This window comes from Cygnus atratus, chromosome 5 (genome assembly GCF_013377495.2).
Source record: "Cygnus atratus isolate AKBS03 ecotype Queensland, Australia chromosome 5, CAtr_DNAZoo_HiC_assembly, whole genome shotgun sequence".
NCBI classification, from domain to species: domain Eukaryota; kingdom Metazoa; phylum Chordata; class Aves; order Anseriformes; family Anatidae; genus Cygnus; species Cygnus atratus.
The window spans coordinates 42,667,307-42,681,399 of record NC_066366.1 but is presented as its reverse complement, the minus strand read 5'-3'; the positions used below and the strand labels follow the sequence as shown (position 1 = coordinate 42,681,399).

Here is a 14,093-nt window from a genome sequence, read left to right as displayed (position 1 = left end):
TAATGGGTGTATTCATCAGACTTCTGGTAGGTTGCCTTTAGACATTTAACTTGACAGATCGAGTAATTTTTTCAAGGAACCAACATTTTTCTATGAGTCATTCTTAGAGTGTGTAGTGTCCGTAACATCAGACTGATGACAGTTTTGTACAAATGAGGCCCTTGCTGTGAACTAAATGCAAAAATCTAATAAAACAGTGCAAGAACGTAATAAAACTGGAATGTTGTAAATCTGAGTCAGGCTGTACGCCAGGCTGTAGTAACAGGGAAGTGTTTACTTTTGAGTACAGGATAGCAAGGGGTTTCCATTACTAACGTAAAACTAGAAGGGGAAAAAAAATACAGCCACCTTATTTGTGGCTACACACTGATGCCTAAACCATTGCTGGAGGAGAGCCAACCGGTCTGTTTAGACATGGTCCAAGGGCTGTTGAAGTAAAGTCAGGACAGCTGGAAACTGGACTATGACCTGCACAAGGTGATAAAATAGGTTGACAGATGGCTACTGGAAAGCCCATGGATACTTTTGTACTGTTTCAGAAAGTGCAAGTTGGTCTCTGGGTATTGCCTGATTCGGGCTATTATTCTGGAAGGAAGGACTCCTGGTACAGAAGCTGTTCTAGGGTGTAGGGAGATGACTGTAAGGAAGAGGAATGAAATACTGTTCAGCGTATGCTGATTACAGCTGAAATAAAACTTCACACTGCCCTCTAAAAGAATAGCTTCTTTCTTCAGGTGACTGAGCTCACAGAGGTGATGACTGATGCCATTTGCATAATGCCCCGTACGTGGTTTTCATTATATCTTGTTCTGAATCTGCCAGGTTTCTGTGTCTCTAAATTACAGCCATTTTCCTTTTCATGTTACTCAACAAGAATGAGGTTTTTATATAACTTGATATTTTCTCTTCGCATAGATTTTGTGCTCTGTCTTCAAGCTGCTGCTTAATCTTTTTGCTAACCAAATGTAGAAACATTTACTGCAAATTTCTAACTTGCGTTCTCTGTCCCTCTGATCTCTGTGCCTCTTTTCTCATTTTCTTCAGTTTACCTCTGTGGTTTCCCAAACTGTTCTGTCTTCCAACATCAGTCTCCCCAGTTCCATATGCTGAAATAAATTTTCATCACTCCTACCACTACTTCCTGGTTTACATGTGATTGTCTTAGACTTCGGAGTCGTTTTCTCTAAACTGTAGTTCTGTCCCATGTAATGCATGATTTGGAAATACAAAGGTTGTGCTTTTACCTGAATGGGCATAGCCTACCAAGCATTATAGTTACTGGAAAATGCTTTTTCCATATCTATCATTCCTGCAGTCATTCTTTTATCTCCAGATTTCATCCAAAGCTTGTTATCCTGCTGTCTTGCAGCTGACACCCTTGCAGTTGATAAAGGGTAGTTCCTGAGCTTCATTCATCCAACTTTTATTCACCATTTAGTTTCGGATGAGGTAGTTCTGGAGCGCCCATGTTTCTCCATTGACCAGAAAGGGAGTTTATGTTCCTCGCCCAGATGAATGTGTCTGTGCTGGGCCAGCTGAGTCCCACCCTGGCTGTGTGCTGATCCCTTAAAATACTTTAGAGACAATAATTGTTTGGTTACAAGGTGGAGAAGGAAACTGGCTGACAAATGGGGAGGAGATGGTTGAGATGAGATTGTGAAGGTACATGAAATGGTACGTCCCTTAGTAAAATTTATGAACTATGTGGTAACAACCCAAAAAAAGCCAGTGCAGCTGAAGAAAGTGAATTTAAGCAATATGATAACTTCCAGGCAAAATCCCATGGGAAGCAAGTCTGATGAGAGAGATTTAAATAAAGGATAACAAGAGCACAAACAGCGACTGTCCAAGTGCAAAGCAAGGTCAGGAAGAGCTAAAGATCAGAAGTTAAGTAGCACATTCTTAACTGATTTCAAACGCAAAAGAGAGAAGCATATAAAGTGAAAACTGTTGAGTTACTAAGGGCTGCTGTGAAAGAGCCATGTGGAGGGGGAAAGCAAAATAGGCTGCTTCACAAAAGGAGGATGCAGTGAGGAATATCAAAGATAGCAAAGAACCATCAGGACATCCATGGTATGAGATGGATCAAGAATTAGACCACTACTTGGCAGAGAGGGAAAGGTACGGATTAACAGATCACTGAGAAGTTGCACACCCATCATCAAACGCTTTTATTATAAATGCCCTCCTGGGTTTCTTATTATTTTGTCTACACTGTTTTTTGTCAGGCTCGTTGGTTTCTTCCTTACTTAATCATCCTGTTTGGCCTTTTTGTGCATTAGTGCATTTTTACACTCAGTAAGTCTCCTGAAGGTTCTGTTTATTCCAAGGATTATTTAAAAAAAAAAAAAAAAACAAAAAAAAACACAACAACAATGTAAGTAGGCTGGAGATATCCTCAGGCAGCTCTTGTAGGACTCATGGGTGCAAGCTATCTGTGCCTGCTGATTTCAAGTCTTTGTTGCTAATGATTGCTGTTTAATATCCTATTTAGTTACTAATGGATTGGAAAGTGCTTTATGATGTAGCATAAGTATGTCGATCTCTTCAAGACAGAGCCAAAATATTATTCAACACAACACATTTTGACCGGGGATCAGCAAAATTGTTCAGCAAAATTTCTTGCTGAACTGGAGGAATATTTTTGACAGGGACAAAAAACTGTGATGGCTTAGGTGAAGAGAAGGCCTGAAGCCTCAAGAAAAGGATCGTACATGTAGAAGGAATAACACGGGGTTTGCTTTGAAAGCAGATGGCGGAGTGCAAAGCCGAAAGGTGGTGATGCTAGCACAGCCTTGCTGTGAAGAAAGGGATGCAATTAAAGGCAGAATGTCTGCTTTAATAAATCATGGCAAAGGCACTGCTCTCAGAGAAAACTGCTGTAGGACAAATGATTGTAGGAGAGGCGCTGGTCAATAGTATCCATTTGGATTGCAAGGAAGAAGGAAAGAACAGAGTTGAGATCAGAGGAAAGGCGATCAATGAGCATTTCAGAGACTGGCATCAACTGCTTCTGATACAAGGCAAGACCAGTGGGGGAACTTCAGAGGAAGCTTCTCGGGGGGATAAAGCATTCTTCCACCAAGCTTTTGCTGTGACGTGTCAGGAGCTGAAGATGATCCAGGCCAGTGTAAGGACAGCTGGGGGAAGATCCAAGCCTGCGGGAGCCAGGTAACCATGCTGACACTGTGCTTGCTGAGGGGCCAGGCGTGCTGGCAGAGGTTGCTTCTTGCAAGATCACGGCCTGGTGGTCGGGTAGCAACTGGTGGGTTACCAACAGTGCTAAAGAGGGCACGAGGTGAATGACAACCAAGGTAAGGGCCATGCATCTGTAGCTGCCAGACCTGGTCTGGCATCCTCTCTCTAAAGGCAGGAATACTCAGGCTGGCAGCAATGTGTGGCCTCCTTTGGATTCTCTCCCAGCTTCGTGCCTTGTCAGCCCTTGGTTTGTTTTCACCTATCTGCAAAAAATTTTCCCCATCTGAGCCCTGGGAGGCCTAGGATGAACCTGTGGATGCCTAGTACCAAAAGGACATCAAAAAACACATTTTCATTTTGTTCTGCTTTCGAATTCTCTCTCATATGCTGTGCCTCCTCCCCCCTTACCCCAAATCTTCAAGGTCGGTGGTGCTGCCCTGCTCTCCCTGCAGGCACCATGGCAGTCAGCGAGCTCTGCGGCTGTTGCCTTAATTATTTTATGGGTAAGATTATTCCCTCCTGCATCTCTTTTGCTTCTTGTTATGCAACAGCATTTTGTGATTTGCTTTGCCACTGAGCTGTGCCGCATTGTGGCCTGAGGGGGTAGCTTCAGAAGACTGCTGCAAACGTGGCAGGGCTCCTGCTCCCACCTGAGGATGGGGACGGGGGGCTGGGGCAAGGAAGAGACGACATGGCCTGTGCTTTTGAGGTGGGGGAGAAGGGTGGAAAAGGGGCATTAGTCAAGCCCAGGAATCTGGCTCCAAGGTGAGCAGGGAGCCTGAAGCAACTAGATCAGAGGGGCATTATTCGTGAGGACTCGCGGATGTAGAATTGGAAATGAGCAGGAGTCCAAAGGGGGATTTGGTTTTGTTCGAACAGCAGCTGGAACAAAACCTGACAGCGTCACGGCAGCACACGCACAGCCGTCACCCCTTGGCTAGGCCTAAGTGGCCTCCCTGGGGAGGGAGGTTTGTTCTCCAAGTGCCCTGGGCCTTGAGGGCAGGGCTGGGGGTTGGTGGTTGGAGCTTATTCCCTGTCCTGTTGTACTGTTTTATGAGATTTGGAAGTTTCTTTCCACATGGGTAAACTGAGGCACCGAACAAGTAAAGCAGGCACTTGGCAAGGGAAGTTGTGAATGTCAGTACTGTAATTTGGAGGGGCTGTAGATTAGATTAATGAGACACACCACGAATTTAAAACGTAGTCATGTGGTTTCTGAAGCACAGTAGGGCTTTATTGGAGACTGGTATGTTTCACTGGAAATCTACCTCCCCTTTCTTCAGGTGGCCTAGAGATGATTTTGGAGCAGTCTGTGCTGCTGACCTGGTGGCTCTTCACTCATGACAGCTTCAGGGAACGTCTTGCAGAAATCCAAGGACATTTCAGAAAGCAGCTGAGCTGCCCTGGTGAGGTGCATGGAGCCAAAGGAGCTGGGGATCAGCCATGGCAGGAAACCCACAGGCTGTGGAAATGTTTGCAGTGCTCAACCTCTTGATGCGTCCTGGGGCTTCCGTATGCCTGAAGGCTCACTAAATACTTGAACCAGGGGGATGTTTGTTTGTTCTTCCTTGTACCTCAGATCCTCCCTGGACTTCACTCTTGCTGTCAGCAGCTCAGCGCTGTGGTAGCAGGAGGAGCTCCCCTGACAGCCACGCAGCTGTGAGGGAGAAGCTCCCCTGCACACAAGGAGAAGCACCGTGCCTCTCCAGTCCTGAGCCCTCGCTCTTTTAAGCCATGCAAATGGCTTCTGGGTGTTTCTTACCCTTGAGTTCTTCCAGTCTCCCACCTCAGATCCCTCCTTCAGCTCCCTCCTCCTGTGCTGGAAGACATAGGCTGTCATAGGGGAAAAAATGCTCTTGAGAGCCCCCTTAGCAGTGGGAGAAGGCAGCAGGGGAACGGCTTCTCTGTGGTGTTTCCCTGCCCCTGGATGTGCCCACATCCTGCCCAGAAGGAGCTGGTGCTGTGGGGGGAAGGAAGGAATTCCTTTTGGTTCTTAGCCTCTGCTGGGTTTAGTACTGGAGTGGGCTTTGGGTGCCCGCAGGTGGGCAGGGTATTGCCACCTCACTGCCCCTGCTCCACATCTTCTACAGGAGAAGGCTCAGCGGGTGTCACTGCCGGTGTGGTCCTGTCTGCACCCACAGTGAGCGCTCGGCCTGCAGCCACCATCTGTGGCACGGAGGGGAAGCTGGATGCAAGCCACCATTTCCTATTGCCATCGTGGCTTCAGTGCTGCTGCCCGAGATGTCCTTTCCACCAGGAAGAGCAGCTCGGCCTGCGTTTCCTTGTCACCCTGGGCACGGCAGCTGGTGTGGTGCCCGCACAGAGCTGAGGAAAGGTGTCCCGTATCGCAGCCAAACTGCAGGAAGCCTCGCTGCGCTGTCTCCCTGTTCCAGCCATCTTCCCCTCCTGCCTGTGCACCCTCTGTATCCATGCCGCTCGCATTCAGGAGCTGATCACTCTTAACTTCAATAGCCTGTTTTTTGGGTGCTTCTCTTCCTCTCTTGTCACCCAGCTCTGACTGTATCCAAAATGGTGCTAGGCAAATACTCAGCCCAGGCTGTGCTCTGACTGCACACACATCCTTCCAGATGGGATGACATTTCATGCTTCTTGCTGGTGTGCTCGATCAGCAGCAAGATAGCTAAAGGTTAACGTTTGTGTTGCCACTGCTGGGTTCATGTTCGCAGCTCTGCTCAGATTAACCTGGTATTCCTGCTTCTGTCCTAGCCCCTCTTTCTGACTCCTTGCAGCTCCAGCAGTTGCAGTGATTTATCACTGGTCCCCAGCATGTGTTCCCTTTGCAACCAGATGGCCAAGACGTGGCTTTTAGCATTAGCTTGGAGACCAGAAGATGGTGCCAGCAGTGGGAAGCACTGAGGGTTGTATGTTCCAGAAGCCCAGCCATGATAAGTTGTGGCTTTTCCTCAGTATTGTATGGTTCTTATTTAGCCTCCCTTCTACAAGAATTTAGAGGTGCAGAGATTGTGTTTTTCAGGCATTTCTTAATGATCATGAAAGATAAAATGATGTATTTTCAACAGAGAAAACTATTCTTGCATGTGTGTCTTGCTGGGACCTGAGACCTTTGACATCAATGAAGGCTTTTCTAGCAATGACATTCAAAGCACAGAGAACCTGGAACCACATTTTCCTCTGGCTCAGTAGCCAGAGATCTGGAAGTATTTGTGGGGCTCTATAGTTCCATCTAATGGCTCAATTTCTTTGTGAGTTTGTGGGACTCTTCAAGAGCCTGAATTTAGGTAGAGATCTCTAGCTTCCTCTAACATACACGGAGCTTTTCCCATACAGCATCTTGCCTGGTCTACAGTGAGAACGTGGGGTCTCAGAAGTCTGAGAAAACAGGTAATTTGTGCTGGAATATATTATAAATAAATTTCCAGAGATGTCTCCTGTGGCTTCTTGCTGCTGCTGCAGTCCGTGCTGTCAGGCTGGGTCTTTTGGAGAAAGACCCCTGGGAGGGGAGATGTGGCTGGGGCTGAGGATGTTGCATTGTGCCACTGAACCTGCCTCCTTCCGGGGCTGGATTTCAGTACTCTCAGGCAAAGAGCCTCCTTTCTGTATCCATTGAGTCAACATGCTCCTGTTTTGGTCCCAGGCTGCCGTCTTCTCTCCTAATGACAAGAAATAAGCCTGACGGGTAGTAGCAGAACTTGTAATAAGATCAGCACAATTGTTATTCCAGAGCAGACTGCTGGTTTCAGTACCATTTGCGCTTTGTCTTGCTTGCATCCTTCTGATACCCTCAGTTTGCGTGACTGCTGTGGCTGTCTGCTTTCTGGTGTGCTGCTCTGCTTTCCCTCGTGCTGCTTCAGCCCTCGACTGCTCGCTCTAAGTTTCCTTTGTGCTGCCTCCATCCCTGGGCCAAATTAAACGCCGCCTTTCCCTCTGAGCAACAGAGGGAAGAAGTTGGGTGTCCTGGAGGCAGAGGGAAGAAGTTGGGTGTCCGGGAGGTGTGTGACAGAGCTGCTTTCTCTCGGTTAGCAGCGTTGCCTGTCCGGCTGCCTCAGTCACCCCTCTCCCAGCGGAGGCAGGGGGCGAGGGGGGGTCCCCGAGTGTGGGAGCAGCGCCCCCAGCCCCAATTCTCCTCTGGGGGGGGCCGGGGTCGCCCCCTTTGTCCCCCCCTTGCCCTACCCGTGAGGTGCGAGCCGGGGGGTTCCTGGGGGGCTCTAAGGGGGACGGTGTCGGGGCCTGTCCCCCGGGGGGGCTCCGGGGCGGGGGGACCCGAGGTGAAGGGGGCCGGGGGGGCGGTGGGGAGGTGGCGGCGGAGCGAGGGGCGGGCGGAAAGGGGCAGCTCCCCCCGGCGGGCCCTTCCCCGCCCCCGCCATGGCGAGCGGGATGCTGTCAGGCGCGCAGCGGGCGCTGATCCGGGAGAGCTGGCGGCGGGTGAGCGGCAGCCCGGTGCAGCACGGCCTCGTCCTCTTCTCCAGGTGAGTGCCCAAGGGCGGGGGGCAACCAAGCGACGGGTCGTGGCCTCCCCGTGCAGGTGGTGGTGGTGGTGGTCGTGGTGGTCCTGGTGGTGGTCGCCCGAGTGGCCCCCCCCGGTCCCGGAGCAGAGGACGCGCCATGTGGGGGTCCCCGGTGAGCCCCTCGCCTGAGGAGATCAACGCCTCGGCTGTGGGGAAAGAAAAGGGAAAAAACCTGTGAGAAGTCGCCCCGAAAGCCCGGCGGAGAGTTGGTGACCGCCAGGAAAGGGCAGCGGGGGGCCAGGGTCAAGCCTTGTGGATGGGGGACCCTGCAGTTCAGCGTGCGGGGTGGGGAGAAGGGAGGCTGGTGGTGCACCTGAGCTCCCCTCAGCACCGAGGCTTCCCCCGGTTTTGGCAGCTTTGAAGCTCAAGGGGATCGTGGGGTGGGAAGGGGAAGGCACTGAGCAGCATTTGGGGGAGCGGGGCCGGGCTGGGAGGAACCGCAGCAGGCTGGGACGGATCCACAGGTGCCAAAGCCACAGGTCTGAGAGCTGGGACCTTGGGCTAGGGAAAGGAGGGCTGCTTTTGCCAGTAGATAATCTGGATTTCCCCAGACTAAGACTCTGGGACTTCCACGTCCTTCGCAGGTGGGGAACGAGCAGCAGGAGGAAAGGGGGCGGCGGGGTGCTGCTGGTGGGGTGAGCGGGACTCTGCACCACGTTAAGGACGTGAGGAGATGGGGGCTTCTCTCTCGCTGTTGCAGGTTGTTTGATCTGGACCCTGACCTGTTGCCCCTTTTCCAGTACAACTGCAAGCAGTTTGCCAGCCCCCAGGAGTGCCTGTCCGCCCCCGAGTTCCTGGATCACGTTAGGAAGGTGAGAGCGGGGCAGGAGGAAGCCTCCGGGCAGTGTTTTGGGTTTTGGGACTGGCTGGGAGCACACGGCAGTCTCCTCTCCCCCCAGAACTGGGAGAGGAGCGATGCCGATGTCGCCTGGCGGGAGCTCATGCACAGAGGGAGCCAGACCCAGCACAGCAGGAGCCCTTTGAGCCCTGAGGAGCAGCCAGGCAGAGGAAGAGCGCAGCCGTGGCTTGCAGATGCCTTCGTAACCCCGTAACCTCCATCTTCAGAGCGGTTTTCATAGCCTCCATCTTTAAACCAGCGCAGTGCCTCGCGTGCCTGTCTTGCTCCTTGTGAGAGGCTGCTTCAGGACTGCTCTCCTCTGATAGCAGCAAGCTTTTTGCTATTTTCCAGCCTCTGCTTATTGGGCAAGTTATGTCCGTTTTTACTTCTGCTATTACTGCCTTAAGCTGAAATAGCTCTTTGCTCTTGTTGGAGATAATTTCCCTGTTGAAATTGTACAGCGCAATTCTATCACCTCTTGGTTTTGCCAAGCCAACCATGCCCCGGCTTTAATCTCTTCTTCTAATTTGGTCTGTCTGTTCCCTTCATCCCTTATTAACCCTTCTCTGTTCTGTCTCCATTTGGCTCTTCCTGCCCCTGGCAGATCACTGTGGTACGTGCTCTGCCAGACCAGGTCTCTTGGCTGTGCTAGCCATCCCCTTGTCTCAAAATACCTTGGCTGACCTTAGATTTGCAGTTGACTTCTACACAGTTGCACCATCTTAGTAACTTCTAGCTGGCAGCTCTAGTCCTGGCAACTTCCAGGGCTCCTCTGCAGTTATCCTGGGCTCCTAAGACCACATCAGCATTAGATCTTGGCCCATAAATACTCTGCTACAGGGCTCTCCTCCCTCCTCTGGGGCAGGGAGGCCAGCAGTGCTGCTTGCTGTAGCACCTCTGGCAGCATCCTGCGGAAGGATGTGGGGTGTGCTACAGCCAGTGTGCCCTGCAAATGTGACAGGTCACAGTAGAGCAAAGGAAAGCTCAGAGGGCACCTGCTGTGCTGGGAGGTGGTGGTGGCCATCAGGCTGAGAAGGGTGAAGCAGAGGGGTCAGCCCCTTCCTCCAGAAGGGCAGCAGAGCCTTATTAGTGCTGTTCTACCTGTGTGCTCCTGTAGGTGATGCTGGTGATTGATGCGGCCGTGAGCCACCTGGAGAACTTGCCCTGCCTGGAAGAATATCTCTGCAACCTTGGCAAGAAGCATCAGGCAATCGGTGTGAAGGTTGAGTCTTTCTCGGTGAGGCATCCTCTTTCAGCCCACTGTGGCTGTGTTTGTGCAGCGCTGCCTGCAGCTCTCAGCTGTCCCTATTCTCCTGTGCCCACCTGCTGGGTTCAGCTGGCTGGAGAGAAAGCTGGAGGCTCAGTGCAGCTCCCGAGCTGTGTGGTGGTGTTGGCTTGGTCAGGGAAACCCTTGAGCTCCCCTCGTTTCCTGCCCATGGAGTGAGGACAGAGGGCAGCAAGGCATTTCCCCAGGGAAATGCTCAGGGGATGCTGAACCTCAGCCCCCTCCGTGTTTCCAGACATAAACCCACCTTGCTCGGGGTGGTGACACCGGCCAGCCCAGGCAAGGCATGACACCATGCAGCCCAGGATGGGGAGCGCCCTGCAGGGAGGGTGGTGCACAGGCAAGGCCCTAAGCCCCCATCTGCTGCTCCCAACCTGTCTCCTGGCACGTTGGCATGGCTCAGCTCTGCTGGTCCACTGCTGTGCCAGGGGACAGCTCTCCACTGGTGATACCCACACCGTGTCAGCCCTTTCTCCCTGCCTGCACTTCCTAATGAGCTGGTGGGGAGGTGAGACCCAGTGCAGGGCAAGGCAGGGGGATGGTGTGGGTCAGCACCCGAGCAGGATCCAGGCTGCCTCTGGGGCTCCTCTGAACAGCCAGGGATGGGGCTGGCTGCCTCCGCAAGTGCCCTGCAATGGGAGAAGCCCTAAGCGGTGGTGGAGCAAGAGGAGGGGCTGCCTGTTGCACCCTGCTGCTGAGCTTGTTGCCTCTCTGTTTGGTCTGCAGACCGTCGGCGAGTCCTTGCTGTACATGCTGGAGAAATGCCTCGGCGCTGCCTTCAGCCCGGATGTGCGGGAGGCTTGGACCAAACTCTATGGTGCTGTGGTGAAAGCCATGCGGCGCGGCTGGGAGCCCCTCCCGGAGGGGGACTAGCCCAGCCAGCCTTCCCCGCCGCTGCCCTCGCAGCAGCCCTGTGTGGGGCAGGCGCTCACCTTTTCTCTGCCTCTTTCCGTCTTTCTCTGTGCACCAGCCCATCTCCATCTCCTCCAGCCACGTGTGCTTCAGGTCTCTCTCGGTAATCCTGCCTTGCTTTGACACGACCACATCTCTGCCTTTGCTGATGGCCAGTAGGGTATTTCTCCACAGGGAAGCATGGGAGTGACGCGGCACAGGTCCTCTGCCCTGCCCCAGGTTCCTCGGGGCCAGCTGGAGCACCAGCGCTGGTGTCTGTGCCCTGGTCTTCAGCTGGCTCCCCTCCCCTCCTCTCGCTGCCCACCCTAGTTAGATGACAGCTGGAGGTGTCCTCAGAGGCTCATTTGCCTGAGATCCTCTTTGCTGTGCTCGAGACCTGCCGAGGCTGTCACCGCTCGCTTCTTGTGCACGGCTGTGCCCGCTTCAGCTGTGCAGGCGGCGGCTGGCTCGGCTCGCTGCAGGGACAGGGGTGGGTGCGGCCGTGTTGGGCAGCAGAGGCAGGAGCTGGCCGTGCAGTGCTGCCATCCTTCCCCGTCCCTGCGGCGAGCTTTTACCTGCTCTCCTCACCCAGGTGTTGCTCCTGGTCCATCCTGGTGCTCTCCCCGCTGGGTGGCACCCAGGGTCTTTCCCTGTGTAAGGTTGGTCACAGCTTACTGTGTCTCCTAGGGATGTTTCAAGCAGTGGGGTCACGTTAATGCCAAGGTAGGGCTGCTCTTAGCAGGTGTGGGCTGCTGTCTGGAAAGATTTCTGTCTGCTTGGCTGGTTGGTTTTAACCCGAGAGCCCGCTGAAATGCAGCAGCAGTGGTGGCTATTTAATGCTTTGTATTGAGGAGAATAAAGTAAATACAAGAAACAATGTCTTAGAATAAAAATGAAGGTTGCAATCATGTCATGGCAACGGCTTCCAGAAATGATTCTGGCTCTCGGCCAGAGGAAGCATAGCTGGAATTTCTCTGCTGATGCTGTCGGGACCTGGAGTGCTTCCCAGCTGCACACAATGCCCATCTGCAGAGCTTCCTCACCCTTCGGAAATAACTCCCGCCGTACTTGAGACACAGCCACTTCAGGGTGGAGAAGGTGCCCCGTTAGCCGTGTGCAGCAGAGCTGCGTTAGGGCAGGAGCAAGAATAAAGCACCTGCTGGAAGAAATCCAAGGAAACGGCTGAGAGGCAGCGCCTGATGGCTCTGCTGGGAGCTGAACTTGAGTGCTTTGGAGAAGAGGCCACCTTTATGGGCAAGCTGCTGTGGAACTGGCAGAGCTGTGTTTCCAGCTGTCACTAGCCCCCAGGATATGGAGCAAGTCTTCATCTACAGGCAGCTCCCTTTGCTGCTCCTTCAGGGCCGGAGGAGCTTGGCATTCAGGGCTGCGCCGTCCTGCTCTAGTGACATGTTTTGTCTGCACTGAAGTGTCTCTCCCGGGGGCAAGATGGGGGAGCAGAGAGGTGTCTCAGCACAGCCACCCGTGCCATCTTTGCTGTCCTCCCCCTGGTAGCAGGCTGTGCTCCTGCAGGCCCATGGCATGGTGTTGCGCATCCTCCCCCATGGCCCTCTGTCACCTGGCCCCGGTGGGGCCTGCAGCTACCTCCCCGCTCTGGTCCGGGAACCAGGGATGGAGGAGCTGGGGGGGAAGCGCTGGTACGGGGCAGCAGGGACTGGGGATGGGGACGTCCCCTCTGCAGCCCTCAGCATCACAGGGAGGATCCTTCTGGCTCCACGTGGCACGTAGGCAGGTGGGTGATGGATGGGGTGCGTGCCACTGCACTAAGCGATCCCCTCTTCCTCTAGCTTTCCCAGCTCCTTGACTTCTCTTCTGTACCACGTTTTGTGTAACGCCTAGGAGAAATAAACTAGTCCGTGTGCCTCTTATACCCAGCTGTACTGTTTAATAAAGAACAACAGTGAGCCTCTGCCCTTTTGGCTGCCTGATGTTTATTTTAATATAAGGGCCTGAGCAAGCTAAAAAAAAGGATGACGGGGGGAGCTTGCTGATTTCTTGTCAGCAATAGCCTTGGAGATGTTGGATGCTGGAAGTGCTCACATAGTCCAGCTGGGCTGTGCCATGAGCAGGCATCCGGCATTGAAAGGCTTTTGGTGATTTTGTGCACTGTGGTCGAAGGGGTGGGCTGCAGGACGGGCAGCTGAGGCTGCTGACCACTCTCTCTGCCTGCCAGATCTAACAGTCTCAGCCAGGATTACACGTTTAAGCAACCAACCAGCCTCAGACCCCCTTCTGCGCTGTCTGGCTGCTGCTTTTGTTCTGGGAGGCGGCAGCAGCTGTGCTCTGCCACAGCCCCGTGGCCGAGGGCGATGGGCGGCCTGCAGGGCGACGGGCTGCGCGGGCCCAGCGGAGCGGCAGCAGCCTGGGCACAAAGTCCTGTCCTATCCCCCTCCTGCCATGGCTGGCCGCTCAAATCAAGTCTGCAGGGCCCGAGCTGTGAAGGCGCAGGATAACGGGGCTTGTGGGGCCTCGTTCGGCTGGGATGAGCTTCCCCAGCACCAGGGCCGAGGGAGCGGTGACAGGCCTCACTCGCAGCAAGGGCTCCTCCTGCCAGGTGCCAGCCCTGTTTTCAGCCCAGTCTGCCGCTAATTACAGACTGACTGCCCTCTGGGTGGGGGTGTGGTGTGGGGGGGTCGACTTGTTGTTTTCCAGTTTTCACACAAATGGACGCCTCCTGCCCCATGCTGTAAGCCAGGCTGGCCAGGGCAGTGCTCTTCCCTGTGCTGATGAAACCAGAGGGCATGGTTCCAGAGGGAATTTGGGTATGAAGAATGTTTTGGGAGGGAGGAGTGGAGCAGAAGAGCACTGCCTGCTGAAACCAAGAGAAAGGTGCCCAAAATGGCTTTTGTCACCTCCCCAGGGCTCCCTGGCAGACAGGGCATAGGATCGTAGAAGCACAGAGTGGTTTGGGCTGGGAGGGACCTTAAAGCCCATCCAGTTCCAACCCCCTGCCATGGGCAGGGACACCTCCCACCAGAGCAGGTTGCCCAAGGCCCCATCCAGCCTGGCCTTGAGCACCTCCAGGGATGGGGCAGCCACAGCTTCTCTGGGCAGCCTGTGCCAGGTCAGCTTTGGGACTGTCTGCTGGTGGTGCCCTGGGCTGCCCCTCACTCGGGGAGTGACCAGCAAAGATGGGCAGGGGACGGGTGCTAAGGGCTGTGCCCTTCTGAGGTGACGCTGTGGGGTGCTCCTCTGCCCCTGGGCCTTTACTGCTTCTGTGCCTTCCCCTTTACCTCCAAAAATCCTTCCCAGCCCAGACAGCTCCTCTGGGCACCTACTATTCACCACAGTCCCAGCCCCTCCCTGGCTGAGCCGAGGGTGCCAACGCATCTGTCACCAGGTGGGATGCACGGGGTGATGACACCAGGCAGCGGCT

General features: G+C 53.8%; 1 protein-coding gene across 1 annotated transcript; it reads left to right on the top strand.

Moving 5' to 3' along the window:
• Positions 1–7,542: 7,542 nt before the first annotated feature.
• Positions 7,543–10,681, top strand: NGB (neuroglobin). The gene is made up of 4 exons (XM_035539716.1): positions 7,543–7,646; positions 8,386–8,497; positions 9,641–9,760; positions 10,535–10,681. The coding sequence occupies exons 1-4, from the start codon at positions 7,543–7,545 to the stop codon at positions 10,679–10,681; spliced, it is 483 nt and encodes a 160-aa protein (XP_035395609.1).
• The last annotated feature ends 3,412 nt before the right edge of the window (positions 10,682–14,093 follow it).